The sequence below is a fragment of the Alligator sinensis genome, unplaced genomic scaffold (assembly GCF_000455745.1).
Source record: "Alligator sinensis unplaced genomic scaffold, ASM45574v1 scaffold222_1, whole genome shotgun sequence".
NCBI lineage: Eukaryota > Metazoa > Chordata > Crocodylia > Alligatoridae > Alligator > Alligator sinensis.
The window spans coordinates 2,474,952-2,496,630 of record NW_005841912.1 but is presented as its reverse complement, the minus strand read 5'-3'; the positions used below and the strand labels follow the sequence as shown (position 1 = coordinate 2,496,630).

The window sequence follows — 21,679 nt, the reverse complement described above, 5'->3', positions numbered from 1 at the left end:
AGGGGGGTGGATATAGGTTTGTGGGGGACTGTGGGTGTGTAGTTATGTGGGGTGTAGGGTGGGTGTGTGTGGGTGATGGATAGGTGTGGAGGGGATGGGTGTGGGGTGAGGGAGCATGTGTGTGTGGTTATGTGGGGTGTGGGTAGGTATTGGGTTTGTGAAGGGTTGTGTGGTGGGGAGGGTGGCTGGGGTGTGTGAGGTGGTGTGGGCGTGGGGGTCTTTGTGTATGGCAGTGCGCGGGGGGGTGCGGGTGCATGTGTATAGTGGGGGGGTGGGATTCACCCTACAAATACACACACACACACACACACACACACACAGACGCACACACACACACACTGTGCCTCCTTCACTACACAGGTGTGCGCACACACACATGGGCCCCATGCTCCTGCGGTCTGGCGATGCAGCCTGGGGCCATGTAGTGCTAGAGGCTAGTGGGCGTGCCAGGAAGCAGTGAAAGCTGGGGCAGAGAGGCTTCCAGTTGTGGGGGTGGAGGGGGGGAGTGGGAAGGGGCTGGGGGGCAAGGCCGGGCCAGGCTGGCCTTTCTTCTGAGTCCTGCCAGGTTCTCTTGGGTCCTACTGCCCCTGGCTCGTGTCATCAGCAGGCCCAGATGAACTTCATCCGAGGGTGCTGAAGGAGCTGGCTGAAGTCATAGTGGAACCCCTGGCAAAGCTCTTCCAAAACTTATGGTGCTCGGGGGAGGTCCCTGAGGATTGGAAGAGGGCCAATGTTGTGCCCATCTTCAAGAAGGGGAGCAGAGAAGACCCAAGTAACTTTAGGCCAATTAGCGTAACTTCTATCCCAGAGAAAACCCTGGAAAAATTCATCAATGAGTTTATATACGATAGGCTTGCAGAAGGTAGGATTCTGAGCGACAAGCCAGTATGGTTTTGGTGTGGGCAGGTCTCGTCTTACCAACCTTAACTAAATGAAGGAGACCTGGGGGTAATAACTGACCATAATATGAACATGAGCTGGCAGTGCGACGTTCTAGCCAGCAGGGCAAATAATACTCTGGCATGCATCAATCGATGCATCTCCAAAAAACCCAAACAAGTGATTCTTCCACTCTACTCAGCATTGGTGAGACTGCAGATGGAGTACTGCATCCATTTCTGGGAGCCGCATTTCAACAAGGATGTGGAAAAGCTCAAGAGAGTCCAGAGAAAGGGCCACCCGTATGATCACAGACTTGCATGGCAAGCCATACGAGGTAAGGCTGAGGGACCTGGGACTCTTCAGCCTGAAGAACAGAAGGCTGAGAAGGGACTTGGTAGCAGCTTACTGCTACATCAGGGGTGTACATCAAGGGTGCAGTGAACAACTGTTCACCAGAGCACCTTTGGGGAAAACCAGGAGCAATGGTCTCAACTGTTTCAGGCTCAACATTAGGAAAAACTTCTTCACAGCTAGGGTGTCCAGACTGTGGAATAAGCTCCCTCTGGAGGTGGTGCAATTGCCTACCCTGGAAATATTTAAGAGGAGACTAGATGGTCACCTTACTGGGTTCACTTTACCCCAGTGGTCTTTCCTGCTTGGTGCAGGGGGGGCTGGACCTAATGATCTTCTGAGGTCCCTTCCAGACTTACAATCTATTAATCTTTGACAGACAGCCAGGATCAGATAAATATTAATTTTCTAAACTGTTTAGGTGCCCTACAGGCTGGACAGAATGGCCTGGCAGACCAGATTCAGCCCATGGGCCATATTTTGCCCACCCCTGGTATAGTCTCAGGCACTTAAAATTAACTTAAATATTCAAAAAGAGCAGAGACATGCCGAAATCCAACTGTTTCTTTTAAAAAAATACCGATTGAATAAAGGGCACTTAGGAGTCTTAGAGTTGAAATTTGAAATAAATAAATTACTGGTCTCAGAATCCAAGTGTCATGGGAGTTTCTAGCTATAGAGTGAAGTTAAAACTGTATCTTATACTGAGACTAGGGTCAGTCTGAATCACAAAACAGATGGCTTTGCTTTGGGCTAATTCAGGGGTGTCAAACTCATCTGGTCCGTGGGGCATATGAGAGGCACAGGACCAGTCCAGGGGCTGGGTAAACAGCACAGGACCAGCTCTATGGGTTGGATCGGGCCCCCAGGCCCTTCCCACCCATACCAGATCCAGCACCAACAGCACCTGCTCTGGCCAGTCTGGGGTCTGTGCCCCACACAATGCCCTGCCCATGCAGAGCAGGCATTGTGGCATGTACTTCTTACATCCTGGATGGGCCACAGGAGGCACTGTGGGCACTGGATCTGGCATATGGTTCCAGGCTGGCCCCAAACGGGTACTAAATGTAGCACAGGCTCCAAAGCACATGTCACATACGGCATGCATCCTGGACCAGCCAGAGTGAGTTCGGCATGCAGCTCATATTGTGGGCTCTGTGAACAGGGTTGATCTAGCATAAGCCATGTGAGCCTCCAGGGCAGCACCAGGGGTGGGATGGTGGGTCTCCACAGGAGAGATCTTGGACGCTCCTGGACTAAATCATGACATTTATCCATTGCACGTGCAGGAACAGAATGCAGTGCCACCCAAAGCACCCATGCAGGGCTCCCCAAGAAGCACTGAGAATTGACATGTATCCCCCTTGTGTGCATCTACATGACATGATGACTATGCAGTAGCTTGATACTACTGCGCTGTGTTGCATGGCAAAAACCATGATACTAGTGCATAGTATTTGGCTACTGCACCAATAGCATCACAAAAAAGGCATTCACTGACACTACTGCACAGTAATTCAGGTTACTGCGCATTTATTTAGTACTTGTTTACGCAAGTACTAAATAAATGCGCAGTAACCACTGCATAGTAGTGTCTGGTGTAGATGTGGCCCTTCAGGAGAGTAGCACATGCATTTACGTAGCAAGCCAGCATCGATGGTCAGTACATGGAGATGGGTGGAACAGAATCTGGACTCCCTCTATACTCCCCACCCTCTTGTTCAGTCAGTGGACTATGAGGGGGCAGCTCAGATGCAGACCCTGAGAAGAGAAGCTGCAATTCTTGCCAGCTTTTAATGCCCACTCATTCTTTACTCCATCTTGTCCTGTTGGGAGTTGTTATCAGTAGTGCTCGCAAGAGGTGCAGAGCCTGCTTTGCTGAAGTGCACCTTACCTTTTTTTCAACATGCAGGAATTGCCTGTTTAAAGCCTCTGTACTGTGGGTTTTGGGAGAGGCAGCTGTGATAAGAAAGCTAATGTTGCCTTCTGTCCTAGGGAAAGGGAAGTGAATATTTTTGCCAAGATGTTGAAAAGTAACTAGGCATTGTGGATGCCCAGTTTGACCCACTTTAGGGTGCCCTGGTTTTTAGAGACTGGATGATCAGCATCTTCTGAAAGCCCAATTTCTTCAAGGGGCCTCAGGCTGCTCACTTTGCAAGCCTCCCCCACAAAAAAAAAATCACTAGCCACTTGTCAGAGCTCTTTGTTTCTCATCCTTTCTTCTTTCATTAACTTTCAAGACAACTGGCTAGAACAGGGGTGGGCAAAATGTGGCCCATGGGCCAGATGCAGCCCACCAGGCCATTCTATCCAGCCCACGGGGCCCCTAAAAATTTTAGAAAATTAATATATATCTGCCCTGGCTGCCTATCATGCCCTTGATGGCTTGCCAAAACTCAGTAAGCAGCCCTCTGCCTGAAATAATTGCCCGCCCTTGGGCTAGACAGAGGCTGCATAGTCTATTCTGCCAGATTTCTTTATTCTGTGTTTTCTGTCCCCAGTTCCCCTCACTCTTCTGCCCAGAAATGCTGCTTCTGCATTTTTGCTTGAGCACTAAAGCAAAGGAAAAAAAAAAGGAAGACTGTTACATATAAGAGAAAGGAGTAGATGCAGCACTTTGCTCTCTAGTGCAGCCAGACAGTGCAGACCTGAGCTCTAAGAATTTAAGCAGGTTTCAGACTAAGGCATTCACCAAATAGACAGGATGGCAGCACCTGCCTAGAACTGGATGCAATTCAAGTCAATGGAGAGGAAACTCCGTGCAGAAAATAACTTATCAAAAATTACTGTACTGTACACCACTCCCCAAAGGGGCTGTGAACAGCCATGGATTTTCAACACAGGAATCTGCACAAGAGCTAGCTTCAAAGACAAGATTATGCTTTGCTGATGCAAAAGCGAAAATTTTAAAATTCCATTAGTTTCAGACATCCTAAGGTTTCCTGTAGAAACACTTTTGAGCGTGTGCATGCTACTGTTCCTTCTCAGAAGTGTGATGATCCCATCAATAAGTAGGACATCTAATACGTAAAGTACTGGAAAAAATATAGTATTTCACAGTCATTTCAACAATTATTCATTTTTAAAGTGGATGGATGTCTCTTCTCCAATTCTCCAAAGATCTTTTTTATTAAAAAAAAGATTAACAACTCTCTAAAATGGAGGCTTCCAATTCGGAAATAAATTTTAGAAAACACGAAAAGATTTGAAAATGAAGTGTTGATCCAAAAAAAACCCCCATCCCAAGTGACCAAACATGACCATACAACTCCCCCCACCAAGAAAATCAATCAGTCTTCACATTTTTATCAACAGTGGGCATGTCTACATGTTCATTAATGGGTGTTTGCTACTGTACATTAAATTTAGTACCTTCTGGGCACTTACACACGTGGGAACCTGGTCCAACATGCTGGAAATCCATTAACTGATTAATTGAGTCTGCTCAAGCACATAAATTGATACACACTGGCAGCACCGCGCATCATCAGAGCTGAGAAATGGCAGAGGAGTGCTTTGAACTAAAACACGTTTGAACTAAAAGATCCCCAAAGACCAAAAAGTGGCTAAAAAGTCACTATACTGTGAAAAGTGAGCTTTAAGATGAATCTACAAGTTACAGGCCACTTGAAGTTCAGTGATGGGAAAAAACCTTTGAAAATAGTTTAAGAGACTTACTCTGGTGGGGAAAAAACCCTCAAAAGGCAGTTTGATTCAAGCAGTTGATGTATCTACATCATTCTCAGAAGTTTGCAGGTATGCAATAATGTTCAGGGAGATTATTTCCAGGTTCAATAAGAGTGTTGATATTTACTTTTCTGCTCAGATTGTTCAAAAGGGAGTCAGGGCTAAGACCATACTGAAAATGAATTATATTATACAGCTGTAGGACAGGAAGCATACCTGGTACAGCAAAAATGGTTTAATGTGGAGGTAATTAATGATAGCTATAAATACAATGTAAAGTTAAGATTTGTTAAAGGGACACAGTTAAGACTGACAGACCTGCAGTTAAGCTTACAGGCCTTCTTCTGGCATGTATATGGACATGCAGGCTAGTGTATACAAATCACACAGCCCTCCTGGTGCTATATACTGCCAAACAAGAAGAAAATTGACTGACATAACCAAGATAACAGCATGACGGCACATACTAGAAGCCAAAACAAACAGCACCCTGCCTGTAGGTAGCAGTACATCTTGAAGAGTATTTGGGATTTTTTCCATATTTCCAACCTCATTTTGGAGGAGATGATAGTGTTTCCTGTATCAAGGGAACTTTGTATCAAGTAACTGGGGGAGTGGATTATATGGTATTTCCAGGATACACATATTGTATTTTAAAAGTTGTTTATGATATTATGATGGGCAGGTCTCAAGTTTACCTTGACTTGCTAGAGTACAAAGATCCTTTTTAAAAATAGCACTTCTCTCAGGCTGCTGGCAGACATGAAGGCAATGGCAGATTGGGATCTGAGGAATTTTGTGCCCCATTCCCTGAATAATGAAACTGCCTGTTACACCATTCTAAAAATGGGGCATAAATTTCTTCAAACCCCAATGTGTAACTGCCAGCTGCCAGTGGCGTAGGGGTCACCTGCAGTTGCGGAAACTCCTTGCTCCCCAGATGCATCCTGTCCCCTGTGAATGTAGATGCATCCACAGGACGGACAACCAGCGGCTCCCCACTATCCAGGTACTGCTTCCACAGGCACCCTAAACATAAAGAAGCAGATATGCAGCTACGACTACCAGCTCCACACTTGCTTTTGAAGTTCCAGGATGCCATGACCCCAACATCACTTTCTTTTACCCTGGACTCACAGTGGCCCAGACCTTTAGAAAGCAGACATGTAGCTGGGAGCCCCAGTCACGCACACTTTTTTATGTTCCTGAGTGATGTAAGCCAGACAACAGGGAGAGGCTCCCCAATGTCAGGCTCACAGTGACCCCACAGTGCAATGCAGAATGGGGAAGCTTCCCATCCCCCACTGCACAGCACTGATTTAAAAAGTTATCCAGCACAAACAGCAGTGGATGGGAAAGCTCCCTCATCCCCAGACACTAGTGCAGGGAGGATCTTTAAATGCACAAGTGCAGCTGAGGATGAGAAAAGTCCCTCCATCCCCCACTGCATAACAGGCACCTCTTTAAACCAGTGTGTGCAGTAGGGCATGGGAGAAGTTCCTCCAACTCCAGCTGCTCAGGCAAGGTGGCTCTTTAAATGGGAGAGTGCAGCTGGGGAGGAGGAAAGCTCCTTTCACCCCCTGCTGCTTGCGTGGAGTGGCTCTTCAAATGGGTGCGTGCAGCCAGAGATGAGAGAAGCTCCCTTAGCCCCAGCTGAAGCTGAGCGTCCTCCAGGGACAGAGCAGGAGGCAGCCAGGTTTGGAATCCGGAGCTCCCCCAGCTCAATTCACCTGAGTTTTGGGATTCGGCACCAGGCAGCCCTAATCCTATTCAGACCCAGGGCTGTCTCCTGTCTGTTTTTGAGGATCAAACAGGTGAGGGCTTAATTCCTGATTCTGGAGATGCCCCATACACAAAGGCTTGCTGGGACCCAGCACCTTAAAAAGCCTAAAAAACTGAGAGATGCAGGGTAAGGCTCTTTGCAAAATGACATCATAAGTGGCAAAATATGATGCACAAAGATGTACATCATAAAAATAGGTCAGATTCTACAGCAGAAAGTCACACAGTGAGAGGAAAGATCTAAACTGGAAGGGACTGCACCATCCAAGAGACCTTATGAAAGTCTATAATCTAAAAATGTCCCTTACTGAGGTACCATATACCTCAAAGCATTCCATTAATGTACATTATTGGAAACATCATGGAAGAGGGGTTTTAGTTTATTTTGCTAAAAGTGGACCAAAGCAGGCTGTGACCTGGAATCTACATAGCAAACAGCCCCTTCAAGACTCTCTTGTTCAGCCTGCCTCCATGGACTTTGCATATCCTGAATAGTGAATGCCACACCAGATTCTGCTGCGCATCACCTAGACTCAAATCTGACTGGTAGACAGAAGTGTTGTCTTTTCTCCCTCTTTATCCTCCAGAATCTAAGCTTGCATTTAATACAGAAATGAGCTCTCCAGCGGTTATGACTGACGAAGGAGTCTTGAAAACATAAGTTAAGCTGTACCTTATCTGAGGTCCCACATAAGGAGAAGCCAAATCCAAGAAGCCCCACCAAGGCTAGCAGGGCATCTCAAACTGGAACCAAGTTTGTGTGTCTTATTGGGACATAACAACCCCAGTAAGGGAAAGAACAGGAGCAGACAAAATATGGACCATGGGCTGGATCCAGCCTGCCAAATGATTGTATTTGACCTGTGGCTGCTCTTCTGAAGAAGAACTCTATCCAGCCGATGGCTGCCCTGGCTTTTGGTGCCTAGCACCTTTCTGCTTTCCCTGTGTCTTAGCTGGCTACAGCAGCATCAGCCACTTGCCTACCCGGCCCAACCTACCCTGTCCAACCCTGAGCCCCCAGCGTATGCTCCAAACCTGGGGGTGCTGAGCTCCAGGCCAGGCTTCTACCCAGCAAGGCTGTCCATGCACAGCTCCAGCCCCAAAGACATTCACCAGCCAGAAAGCCTGGCCCCGGGCAAGTCAAAGCTCAGGTAAGGTTCTCCCCACTGACAGGGGAGGAGGCGCAGGGGGAAGAGGGCCAGGAGCCATGGGTTATCCGGGCTCTGCCACACCAGGACCTGATAGAGGCATGGATGCTGCTAACATGGTGCTGCTCTGTGTACCCGTGCAATGCTTCGGGCTGTGCCATGCCAGCACAGCTGGAGCAGATGGCATCACTCCTGCCTGACCCCAAGTCCCCGACATGTAGCTGGGTCAGGCATGTAGCTGGGTCAGGCATTAGCTGCACCCACATGGCCTAAAGTGGTGTGCAGGAACACAGCACGGCATTGGCCTGACCACATGCTGGGGACTCAGGGTGGGGAAGGAGGTGCAGAGAGAAGGGGGCCAGGAGCTATAGGCTATCACAGGGCCCTGATGGGCCTGTGCTGCTCTGTGTTCCCCTCTTCTTCCTGTACCCCATTCCCTGCCCTGAGTCCCCAGCATGCAGCCGGGTCAGGCCCTCCAACCCAAATAATTGCCCACCCCTAGCAAAGAAAGTATAAGGCATGAGTCTAGCACAGGCCATGAGTTTCTGGGCCCCACAGAGGAGAAGCTAAGATCAAGAAACCCAGAAAGCATACATGCTACAGCTTTGACTGTCTGCCCATGCAGTCTACTGTGAGCTGCATTTCATGAGGATGGAGGCTGAAAGAGTACCCCCACACTTGACTCTTACATAAGCTCTCTCTTGCATAGCCGCCCTATGTACTTCCCCTCTACTTCCTAAGCAAGGTTTCTATCCTTCCCCAGCTGGGCACTGTGGGATATTATTATTATGTTCTTAATAAAAGCAGGAAAATCCCTTAGGTTTGGAGAAGAGGAAGGCACTGGTTTTCCTTGGCTGACTGATAGGCAGCTAAAGTAATCTTAGTTCAAGTACCCAGAAAGCAGCATTGCTATCACTAAGCAGGTAGGGGAGGAGACCTGCAACACCCACTCCCCTTCTCCCCCTTCCCTGAAGGCCCTTCATTGGAAGGCATCTTTTCTAGACTGCTTAAAGCAGAGGTATCTTCATCCTTATTCCCATTATTTTCCCTCTGTAGCAGCAGCATGGAGTGTACAACAAGCTTGTATAAGTTGTGCATGGATAAAGTCCAGGGTCCCAAGAGTGCCCTTTAGAGAAGGAGATGCTGGACTTCTTGCCATACATTCGCCCAATCAAAGCCAAAAGCTCCATGTCCTGCTCCATCTTCAAGTAAGCACGGAGTCTTGACCATCGTCAGGCTGTCAGCAAGGCTTGTAAATGACTCAAAAGGAAAAAATATACCACTGATACCACTGCTGCAGCATAGACCAACCTATGAATCAGTGTTGTTCAATCATGGAACCTATGGGATAATGTAGAGATAGCCATGCCAATTTTTATTAGGCCAACTCAAGTACCTGACGCAGTCTGGCCATGGCAGCCCAGAACTCAGCTGAGAAGGAAGGTAAATGAAGACACAAAGTTCAAGGTTACTATAGCTAGGCTACTTCCAGTATGTAAGCTAGCCTAGGCATCTCTGCATCATACTGTAGTTTGCTACACGGAAATAGACTTCAGAAAGATTTAGTAGGGACTAGACTGGATTAGACAAAATCCTTTGAAATCTTTTAGAGAAAGAAACCATCAAACAGCAATCGTTTATCTCTAGGACGACTAGCTGTGCAGCTAAAAAAACACTGCAAGATTAATCGCTCGTAGGGTAGATAAAAATCAACAATTTCTTTTAATAAAAAATATCATTTTTTTTATTTATATCTGATTTTTTAATTATTTTTGTTTGTTAAGATGCATTTTTTAAAATAAACCTATATAAAGATAGTTTTAATTTAAAATTTGTTGAAGCTCAAAGATATGATCATGGAATAGGGGTTATAATTTCTAATTATATACTATAATAACACGAGACAATATATCCATGTAACCTTTATAGTCATATACATGAGACAATATATTTATGTAACTTTTTTAGTAAAGTTTTATAAATAGGTCACAACAGGCCATGGACTATATTACAGGCCCAATCTTATGGGGTTCCCAGAGGCTCCTCTGTAGATTAGTAAAGATTAAAGAACACCAGTCTATCAAATGGGACTCAGTGCTCAGTCTAAAAGATCCTATTAAGCATCTCTGTGATGCTTAGTTCCAGTTCTCAAACTGTGGATTTGGGTCTCCATAGATAACATCCTTGTTAACAGTAGTATATGGAGGTGAGAGATAACAGACGTGACTACCTACCAGTCAGCCCTATTGTCTCTCTGCAAGTCTGTGTACACACAGTCAAGCCCATACCTCTCTCTAAAAGTGGAAAGTTTCAAGAAGTTAAATGAAGAGAGGATTGTTGGGTGTGGAGTAGATCTCGGCAAGGAGGAAGAGTCTGGCGATAAATGCAAGGAGAGAGGGGCAGTAGAAACAAAAGACAAACATTTTGAGCAGAATATTCCAGGAGTCTTGAGGGATAAATTTCTGAGTATAGCCTCTCCATTGATTTGAGTTCTAGTGTGGGAACGGTATGGTAGAAGAGAAAACCTATCACGACAGCAGGTTTGCTAGGCCATAAAAGAGACCCTGTTTGGGAATATTTCAATGAAGTTCCTCTACCTGTGAGTAAGACAGGCATAAATACAAAATGCAAGCAGTGTAACAAAGAAATGCAAGGCATGGTGGGCCTGAATGAAATGAGAAGTGCTCCTTCTCAGGAGGAAGCTGCTTTGACGATGATGAATGGAACGTGTCTGAACATGCAGGATCTCCAGCTTAGTGAAGTTTCTTATTTCATATTTCTTTCTTAAAGATTGCCTGTCTTCCCTGTCCATCTCTTTTGGATGGGTTTCTGGACTACTTGAATGCTCATAAAAATGTTTGAGCAAAAATATAACTGTTACTTAATTGAACTATCATATTTTTAATGCAGTTGTGAGATAAAATAATGGCTGAAATAGGCAGATCTTCCTTTTACAGTTTCACCTTGAAAGTAGTATTGAGTGAAATGAGTAATACAGTACTATAGTGACTGCATTGACTTCTTTTGTTCAGAAGGCTCCATCCTCAACATACAGGATTCTGATTATCCATCATCAACATCATCATCACTGTCTACAGTTTCAGAGTTACCTGCTAATGATACCAGTGTTCCAGTCAAATGTATGTGACATAGTATATCAGTGGCAATGTATAGGGTGTATACCCCCTAACAGGCCGCGCTCTCTGCTTAGGTGATTGGGGGTGGGGCTGGCAAGAGCGCTGGTATCCCCCCTGCGAGTGCCAGCCAGGGACTGAGAACACCGCGGCCGCTTCCCAGTCTCTGAGATTGGCCGTGGGGGGATCCTCCCCCCGGTCGGCGGGAGGGGGGCACATGCCCCACTTGACTAAGGTGGCACCAGTGCCCATGTAGTATGATGTAGTATATAACCTGTGTAGCAAAAAGAAAACAAAATATCCATCATCCAGAAATAACCATATATAAGTTTGTAATAAGAACCGGCGGATTACAGCAAGAGGTAGTTGATGAAAAAAAATGTTTGGTTTGTAACAAACTCTCCTTTCCATATGGTTGAGAACATATATTTCATTGACATGGTTCAGTCATTACGACCAGGATACAGTCACTCAACAGAGAAGATATTGCAGGAAAACTGCTGGATAAAGTGTATGAGAAAGAAATTGAACAGTGTGCAAATAGTCTAGAGGGGAAAATTGGTAACCTGAGTGTTGATGGGTGGAGCAATGTCCACAATGATCCAGGGAAATGTGCTTGTGTGACAACAGAAGAAGGGACTGTCTATCATACAGGAACAATTGATACATCAGGAAATGCACACACAGCACAATTCTTACAAGAAGCAGCAGTAAAAGCTATAACAAACTGAAACAAAATTCAAATGTCTAGTACATAACTTTGTCACAGACAATGCTTCAAATGTATTGTTGAGAAAAAATCTAGAAGAAAGTGAAGAAAACCCCAAGCTAATAACATATGGCTGCAGCACTCATTTGATTCACCTCTTAGCCAAAGACTTCAGTGTTCTAGAAATAAAGGCTAATGTTGCTGAAATTGCAAAATACTTCTGAAACAACCACTTTGCAGAAGCTGCTCTAAAGAAAGGAGGAACCAAACTAACTCTCCCACAAGATATGCGATGTGGACTCTTTTAAGTGATATATTGAGAACTGGCCTAATCTAATGTCAATTTGTGAACAAAATCATGACAAAATAGATGGAACCATCATAGCCAAAGTTCTCAACATTGGGCTAAAGAGAAATATAGAATCTATACCGATTATCCTGAAGCCTAGTAGGTAGGGAGAAAAAGCAGAGCAGTGAACACAAACAGATTTGTTCCCCTCCCCTGTAACACATGAAAATGTCCATCTCTTGAAGATTTCAAAAGGGGCTATTTGAGACCACCCTATGCCCAACTGTCCCCATGTATGCATATATCATTATAGAAAGTTCAGTCGAATGGAGATCCTTGACTTTTACCACACCGTGATAAAGTCCAAAACATAAAATATTCAGGCTCTGCACCTCCTTTCTAATTATCAGAGACAATCCCTGAATCCTGCTGTCTATACCCAGGTTTGGATGACTCACTAATATCACAAGAAGTTTTTTGCTGCCTTTGGGAGATGAGGGGAGAAGCTTTTTCAGAATCAGCCAGCCTGTGTTGAGTGTTTCCAGTTTTATTTAAAAAAAGTTGTTTGTTCGTCAGAATTTTGACAACTCAATCATTTGAAAAAAGAAGAAAAAAACCATCTAAGGTCTAACAGATAAGACTGCAAAGTAATTATTTTCAAATGGACCGACCACATTGGCTTTAAAACAGAGGGCAACTCTTGGCTACATTAATGCACACCCTATCAGACAATTATTTTGAATTGTGATCATTAAAGTCACTACAGTAAAAGTCTTAGCCATTTCCACATTATCACTGGGAAGAGAAACCAACCCAAAAGATTTATAGATTATTTCACCATAATAATGGTGTTTTTATGTAACACTCACATGAGCAGGCATTTCTGTTTCCATATCTCACAATTCTGTACCCAATTATGAAAAGCACAATCCTGCTACCACTGATATTAATAGGAGTTTGCAACTGACTTTAAGGAGAATAGGATAAGGCTTCTGAAAAAGCCAATCATATTGCAACATTCCTAAAAATAACAAAATTATATGGCCAACTTCTGCTCTGGCACATACAACAACTGCTATTAGAAAAAATATATACCTTTATTTGATGGGGGACTTCAGCAAAACATTCAAAACTCTTTATGTTTCAACCACCTTAGTTAAAACATCCTTTTTCAAAAACTAATATATGTTAAAGCTATCTGAAATAGCTTCCGAAACCACCGTAGACATCTGCAGTACCTTCTGTTTGGAAGTCTTGAAGCACATCAGTGGAATCTTGTGTTACAGCTGATCTCCTGTAGACCACATGAATTCTGCCCTTCTCTTCCTCCATTTGCTTGCCTTTTTCCAAAGGTTCGATGAAATATTCATCCTTATCAGTTCTTATCATTCCAGCCTGGTAAGGAGGGAGGAAAGGAAGAGCACAACAAATGTTAAAAAATATTTTTTTCTGGCTTGACACATTTATAAAGCTTCCACTGACATCGAAGATGTGTGAAATATACACCATTCAGCCACTGACCAAAATTGACAGGGTAATGTACTGCAAAATAAATATTTTGTTGGATTAATTTGTTTGGGTGTTTGTTTGGATACAGAATATTTCTAGGCTTTGAGAATTTTGACCTGTGATTTTCACAGGTGTAGCAGTCACGTAAGGACATCTATTTTAACTGCAGTATAGTCACCATGTAACCTATGCCAGAAAAACCACATGCCTGTCAGCTCCATAATGACTATCCATATAGGTGAGCAGTTCAGTCAAGCCTCTTTTCCCTGTACCTCTCTCCTGCAAAGGCTACAAATTGGATTTACAGACACAAGGGTCATGTCTATATGAGACGCTACTGCACAGCGGTTACTGAGCATTTATTTAGTACTTGTCTAAACAAGTACTAAATAAATGCTCAATGCCAGCGAAAGCCTTTTTTGTGACACTACTGCGCAGTAGCATCGCATCACGGTTTTTGCGACATGATGCAACTGCACAGTAGTATCAGACTACTGTGCAATCAGCTTCTCATGTACACACGCCTAAGGCTTACTTTTCAGCTCCTACTGGCAGTTGTACCTACTCAGAATGAATTAAATGTAACAAGTTATATAAGTATAAAATGGATGTAAGTGAGATGAGAATCAGGTTCATGATCAATCAGGAAAAGAGCCCGACACTGACAATTGATTGTAAATCTCAGCAGGCAATGGTGAGAGAATTCAAGCAATGTAATCAAAGAAAATCATCTTTAAGAATGCCCTCATCTAAGCTCTTGAGTTCTGAAATCATTTTCAGGTCAGAGCATAACAAGCATATATTCTCTTTGAGAAAGCCTGAGATGCAGTGAATATGCAGGAGAAAAAAAATGGTATGCAGAATATTTGTAGATATTAGTGAAAGAGCATTGGGATGTTATAGTCTGAGCAATCTACTAGAGAGCTTCAAAAGGCATAAATGATATAATAAACTATGACACCCTACATAAAACATACCTTCAAAGTGAAATGACAAACAGAAACAAGAGCTTTGCACCTGACCCTCTGTTGAAATGGTTTCCCAGTTCTCTCCCTATCTATACAATACAATTAGTCCCTTGATCTAAAAAGTATGTGTACACTGTGTAGTTATACACAAATGTGAGAATGCTGCTCAAGTCGCATACACGCTTCGTCTACAGGCTGGGCTGCTGTCATTCACATGGGAAGAGGTAAGAGAAGTGGAACAAACCATCTCCTCTCCCTGCAGAATTTTACATAGCCCCCTCTCCATTTAGTCTGAATCTGCTGTAAGAAAGAAGCTAAATTAGTTTGTGGAGAGGCAGCATGACTAATGAGCAAAAATTATCCAGACCTGGGACACAGCCTTGAGAGCCCATTTCTAGACAGTTTATCCAGTGTGCCCAAGAGTTGCTGAAGATGGTGTGTATGTGTATGAAGAGGAAATCCCTTGCAATGGCAAGAATTATTTCTGCAAGCATCACCTCCAATTTGTAAAGCTTTACAGTCCATTAGCACAGTAGTCAGTTAAGTACAGAGAATGAACCAGCAAGTAAACAGAAGTTAATTCCCAATAAAGGAATAAAATGCAGCCAGACTAGGATTAGGGGTAACCAAAGTCACAGAGTTATGCACTGCAACTGCTGTACTAAGGTACCACAGAGGAAAGGTAACATTTAAAAAAATGTAAAACAAAAGGTTTGATTCTGGCTAACTCTAGAATAGGGACTACCAAAGGGGAAAAGATTTGTAAAATACATTCATCTGACAAAGCATTTCAAACTCACACTTCGCATAAACAAGCTTCTTGTTTTTTGATGCAATATCCTTTGAGTTGCATACAGGTTCTTCTCTTTCCAGAAAGCAAAGAAATTCAGTACCAGATTATTGTTAGTGTTTCATTATAACAGAGGATTTAAATGTGTGCAAGCCATTAACTGCAAAGTTATAGTTCTTACTGTAACTACACTGAACATATTTGATTCCATATACAGTATAAGGTACAGAATGAGAGAGAGAGTCTCATGAGTGCTAAACTTTTACAATTGGGTCCAGATTTTCTAATTGCTTTGGTGTATTGAATGCTGAGCTCTTTTAAAAATCTAGTCATTGGTTTAATGCTAGGCAGAAGGGGCCAAGCAAGGTAAAAGGACTCTAAAAGGGCCCACTTCTAGCCAGAGATCTCAGGCTTTGGGAGTGGTAGGTACAGGAGATTGTCTAGCCTGCAGCATTTCTGGATCTCAGGGTGCTGAAGTTAAAGTCCCAAGAGCTGTGTGAGTTACTCTGGGGACCTCTCCAGCTCAAGATTAGAAAGGCCCAAAAGATGACCTCTCCATACCTGGTATGCTGACATACGTAGGGACAGTTATAATTACAATGTATAACAAAAGCTTTGAATTTCTCAGAATTTTGCAATTAAAAGCTCTGAATCTTAACAACATTATGTAGTGCATATTCCTTTTTCGAATAAATAGAAAAAAAGTTATATCAGTGCAGTCTCAAGATAGTTTGTAGTCTGATTTACAAAGGTATAATTCTGGAATTTACTGAATGGGGAGTGTCTTTTTAAGTAGTTTTATTCTAATCATAAGAACATAAAACACACTGGATAGCCTACTTAGTTACCACTACTATGCATTGAAATTAACAGGTTTGCCTTCAAACAGAAGAGGCTCCAGTGTAATAGGTGAAGAGTCCTATTGATTAATATCCAATGGGACTGCTTCACTTCCAGGAGTAAGAGCTATGTCCAGCAGTTTTAGGAATGGGCTCTAACTTCTAAAGTACTGAAGGAAAACATCTGAAGAAAAAAAACAGTGGGAGTTATTCAACTGCTATCATCAGTGCTAGTCAATAAAAACTGACCTGAAGTATCCACACTTTCCAACAATAATTCATACTGAGGTACAAAGGCATCCTGATTTCATTTCCGCTTAAAGATGAATTCAGTTTCCAAAATGTTTTACTGCATGAAGAGTATTTACTTCAGTTTATAAGATTCAAGAGCCAAACCACATGTTTTGCCTGCATCATTCTTAGAGTTTCTTTTAATTGAAATACCCCAACTGTATGACTAAGTTCACTGAAATAATAAAAGTCATCTGTTACCATTATTTAGCCATTTTAGTTAATACATTTCTTAAATGTTAGCTAAATTATATAACTGTAAAGGCTACCACTTAAGTTATGTTATGTTTTACTTGTGCAAGTGGCAGTAATCATTGTGATTTTTTGGTTGCAATAAGTTGAGCTAACATCACACAATCATTCAATTCTTCCTTTTTATAATGGGGTAAAACAACATTATTAGATTGGGAATGAACAAGTCCCTTTGCATGTTAATGGCCTATTTTCTTGCCATTTTTCTAGGCAAATGTGAGTTTGGACCTACAGTTGCTATGTTACTGGTGTAAGACCTTATTTAGGCATGGGGATTTTGTTCAAATAACCCATTTTCTACAAGGCTGTTTGCCTATGACTTAAAAGTAGCTGTGTCCAAAGGCAGTGTTATAGTCCAGAAGCTAAGGTTGGCTTCAATTTCTAGCTTTAATTCATGTGGGTTTTTTCTTTTATGTGTTAAGTCTACAAAGAATAAAGAAGACCACAATTATGTTATTCATAATGGGTGTGCCTTTCTGCAAAAGGAATGAGAATAGCCAGCAAGAATCAAGGACTATTTCAACTTTATTTTTGTAAGTACTAACGGTAAAGCAATTTATGAACAGACCTACCAAAAAAAACCCTTTAAACCTCCAAATCATTTACTATACCTCAAAGTCTCTTCCTAACTCTAAAGGGAAAATAATAACAACATTGCGGGGGGGGGGGGGGGGGGAAAGGGAAACAAAAAAAAAAAAAAAAAAAAAAGCAGGGTGGGGGGGGGGGGGGGTGAGGGAAAGGGAACATTCTTTAAGAGTCTAATTACTCTAAAGTTAATAATATCCACAGCAAACATTCAATTTCACATAACTATGCTAAATTAATCACATAGTTCAAAAGCTGAAATACAAGCTTAAAATAATAAAAACAAAGCGGGAAAATGTCATTGATTCAGGATGACTTGCCATGCAAACATATCTCACAAACAGAACAACCTTTAAATCTATAAAGCATATTCTACTCTGGTTTCAGTATTATCTGGCACAAACACTGTAGCACAAATCAGACTTTTCCATAGTAGTCTCCTAGCCTTGACTTGCATCCGGATTGCAAACAGATAGTTAATACAGTGGTCTTGATTTAGTTATTAATGCAATCTGAATCAATGACAGTGTTTGTAAATAAACATTTCCCAGCATTTAAAAACATCCTATTGATGCACTCCTAATTTTCTAGTTAATGTTGAATGACAAAGACTGAGCAACTAGACTGGGTAGCAATAACTGTAGAAATGAGTAAACCCTACATACATTTCTGGCCTAGGCTTCTGCTTGCATGGTCACCAACTGAAATAAAACTCAGTTATGTCACAATGTTTATAAATGGATAAAGCTATTCAACTCCCATTCACTTACTCAAACCTGACCCTGGCCAGTAATGAGTGAGAGTTATTTCCCATTTAGCCGCCTATGAAAAAGGAGTTCAGTTGCACAGTTCCATATCAAAAACCCTGTTTGAACTCAGCCACCAAGAAGGGCACAGTGGAAATGCAGTTTATTAAGGTGACTCACAACAGATCTGAAGGAGCATGAGTCCTTGCTCAGCCGACCAAGGTATAAACTGGGACACAGTCATTCAGGCGGAGGAGTCAGAGGCAGACATATGTGATGCAATGATTCCACATCATTTAGCATACAGTTGGCTACAGAAACTGGCATGCCTTCATTATCTTAGCCCACTAAGCCACAAGGCTCAAGTAGACCACTAAGCTATTAGCACCAGCACACTTGCCAGCTGTCTCTGCAGAGGCCAAGAACTTCACCACCAGCGCTCCACGCGGAGATGGTTTGAGATGCACAGATGCTGTCTATTGGGAAAGAAACACTCCTGCTACTCGTGCTATTCAAGTCCTCCCACTCCAAAGGGTTTTAATTCACTTTTAAGAACTCGTGGGTTTTAATTCAAATGGAGCCATCTGAAGGAATAGGATGGGCTGCCCTGCAGGGGGAAAGAGCCTGCAGAGAGAGTTTATGCCAGTATGGACACCGTTGGCCATGAGGGCGAGTGAAGCTGCTTTGGAGGCAGCCCTCTTTGTAGTGGGAGGAATGATGTAACCCCAGCAGGATTTGAATGACAGATTTTAGCAAAAGCCCGGGGAGAGTCCCGGCCTGGGAATGGCTGAGAGGCTTGCTTAAAAGAGGGGATCAGTTTTCCCGGGGAGGAGAACAAAGGGGAGAGAGGGTGAGAGCCAGGCTGGAGACCAGGAAAAGGATCTCCCCACAGCTGCCCCTCGAAGAGCCCCTGCAGAAAGAGCAACGAGAGGCTGCACCGAGAGCACTGCCCTGTATCCCTTCTCCCTGCTTTCCCCTGGGAGCCGAGAGGAGCTGCCTGTCAGGAGACTCCAAGCCTGGAAAGACCCTCCTGCAAGTCCCTGTGTGGCAGGGTGAGCACAGCAGAGGAGGGGGACGCAGGGCCAGGGGGAGACTGCTGGAGACTGCCCTGGTGATTCCCCGTGAGTGAGAAGGCCCCGGGGAGGGAGCCCTGGGCTAGAGGGGCAGGGACTGCTCCAGCCACCAGAAGCCCTGGGGCAGGCAGGGCTCAGGAAGGGGCTACATTTGCCGGGTGCTGTGAGGCTGTGCTGGGCAGGGGAAGTGCTCCAGCCTGCAGCCCAGACACTGCTCCCTGCTGAGCCAGGGTAGGGGTCTGGGCAGGAATCAGCTCTCTTGCAGGGACTGCAGGGGAGAAGCCACCACCTGCTGCACGAGACCCCTGGAGCTTGAAGAGGGACGCCAGCAACAGCCCATGGCTCTTGTGCAGGGACACAGACACAGCCTGCTTTCTGAGACACCCCGCCAGGGGCAGTGCCACAGGGTCCTCAGTACACCATGTGCAAGTTATAGACTGTGTAAATAAGTTCTTGATGCTTTATTAGTTGGAGTATCAATGTATTTATTTATTGGTTCCTCATTTATTGTGGGTAATTTGTATACCTTCCCCTAGTGTAATGTGTATCCAAGAAGCATTAACCCTTAAGCCACCATCGCCAGGTCATGTGGTGCAACATTTGTTTTATTGCATTGGTTATGTTGTCTTGTAAATAATTAAATCCTGGAAGTAGTTTTATAATGGTCTGCAAGGTACTCTGATTGTAAGGGGAGGCTCTTCGCTCAGGGACCCTGCAGCAGCTACCCGGGGAGCTGAGCAGGACCACTGGCTACTAGGTACCCCAGGATCCCACTATTCAGGTGAAGGCGTAGGTAGCATCATGCCCAGGGTTACACATTTTTAAGAACACCTCAAAAAGGAGTTATAAGCACATTCGGAGCATTACAGCCATGTCTTATACTAGCTTACTCTTGGATTGCAAGTCTGCCGTGTTTATCGGAATGCCCCCTCCCTGCATCAACACAAAAGGGCTTGCAACCTCTCAAAAGCAATCATTGTCTTAAGACTTACAGACCCATTATGATGGTACTTCAGCCTGCTTGCATGTTAGCAGCAGACGAGACTGGTCAGCCACAGGCAACATGGAAACACCCCATCACTGAAATTCCTGTTTCATCTGAAACATCCTCAAACCAGGAGGCAGGCTCAGCCCAACCTCCCTGTGGCAGAACCTTTCTGAAGGAAATCCCCTCAAAACATTTTGGGTATTTTTACTCCAAGAGTCACTCTAATTAAAGCATCCAGAGTGTCTTGTATATCAGCGTCCCACTTCAAAATGGTGGCAGGGGAGCTTGATCTAAAGCTTGTCAAATGAAACACGGAGATGCTGATAGATGAGACATGCAGGCTGGCTGAAGCGTGCTAATTAGCATGCTCCAGCAGACTTGATTAATTTTAATCGAGTCTGCTCCGACGCGCTGCAGCCTCCTGGCTCGTGTACAGGCACCCTTTGTCTATATCCTAATAGTTCCTCTAAATAGTTTGCCTAACTCCAAAGTGTAATATTTCATTTTCCATTAGGGGAGTTTACTCTGGAGACAGCAGCAGTTAGAGCTGGTGCTACAAAGCCCTTTGGCTTTGTAGCAGCCTTGAGCTTTATGTGCCCTTTGGCACAAGGAAAGATCTGTGTCTACTCCTTCCCCTTGTATTAAGCATCTTCTTGAGGAAACTCAACTTTCTTTCTGGCAGCAGGGAGCCTCGCCATCCTGGTCCAATCCAAGCAGGGGTCACCTCAGCCAACCTTCCCTCTGACAGGAAAGGAACCAGGCAGAACTGTCAATGCCAGGGCCTGGCAGGATTGCATGCGTGTGGGTGTGCATGTGATGACACTACAGTATTTAAGACTGAACTTGGTTCTGCTGAACACTTGCTAGGATTTGACAGTCCAATATAAACAGGAGTTTCTGAAAGGAGTATCTTCTGCTGGGTCAGCTAATGGAGCTGGTCCTCTGGAAGGCTACCAGATTACATGAAAACCAGGACAAAGAGGTTTCAGTGTGATCAGACAAGTTTTTCCTCAAAAAATTATTTCTGGAGCTCTCTGATATCTGTTGCCCTGTTCAAGGCCCACATATAGCCCTAACAGAACTACTTATTGGACTCTATTCTGTGTGGAAAACCTAATTAAAAAGGAGGAAACTGATGCACAAAGACTATATGCATACTAAATCTAGTGAAAATTCTGCAGTGCTAATAAGGCACTGAAGTTCTGTAATGCTTTGACAGCTTGCTAAGACAAAAGGAGGTAAACTGTATACCCCATGTGCTTACACTTGCACAAATGGTGCTCGTGCCATAGAAAAGCCTAAAATGGGTCCACTACAGTAGAGCCTTTAGCATTGATCACAACAACCCTGACAAGTTTCTTCTTCGTCAGGATGTGATATGTAGCACCAGCATCTGTCTTACCCATTTCTCTATTGCTTTTCCTCCCTCACCTGGTCTTTTTAGCTATGCATTTTCAGGCACTTTTCCCCTTTGTGCTCAGCAAGTGTTCAAGAGTCTCATCACGTCACTGCAAATCAGAAGATACTGCACACAGCAAGTTTGGATTCCACTTGTCTGCCCATTATTCTTTTGGCATATTCTCCAATGCTGTCTTCATGATGAAACTCCAGCCAAACTACTCTATGTCCTGTCCATCAAGGAACATGCAATTATTA

The 21,679-nt window shown here is 43.9% G+C and overlaps 1 protein-coding gene across 1 annotated transcript in view; it reads right to left on the bottom strand.

Annotated features, from left to right (window-relative positions):
- The window catches only part of ADAMTS3 (ADAM metallopeptidase with thrombospondin type 1 motif 3), a 294,692-nt gene that overhangs the window by 170,442 nt on the left and 102,571 nt on the right, over positions 1-21,679 (bottom strand). Inside the window, exon 5 of the mRNA XM_025198071.1 lies at positions 13,221-13,377. Coding sequence (XP_025053856.1) covers positions 13,221-13,377 — 157 coding nt within the window. The remainder of the gene's footprint in view (positions 1-13,220; positions 13,378-21,679) is intronic.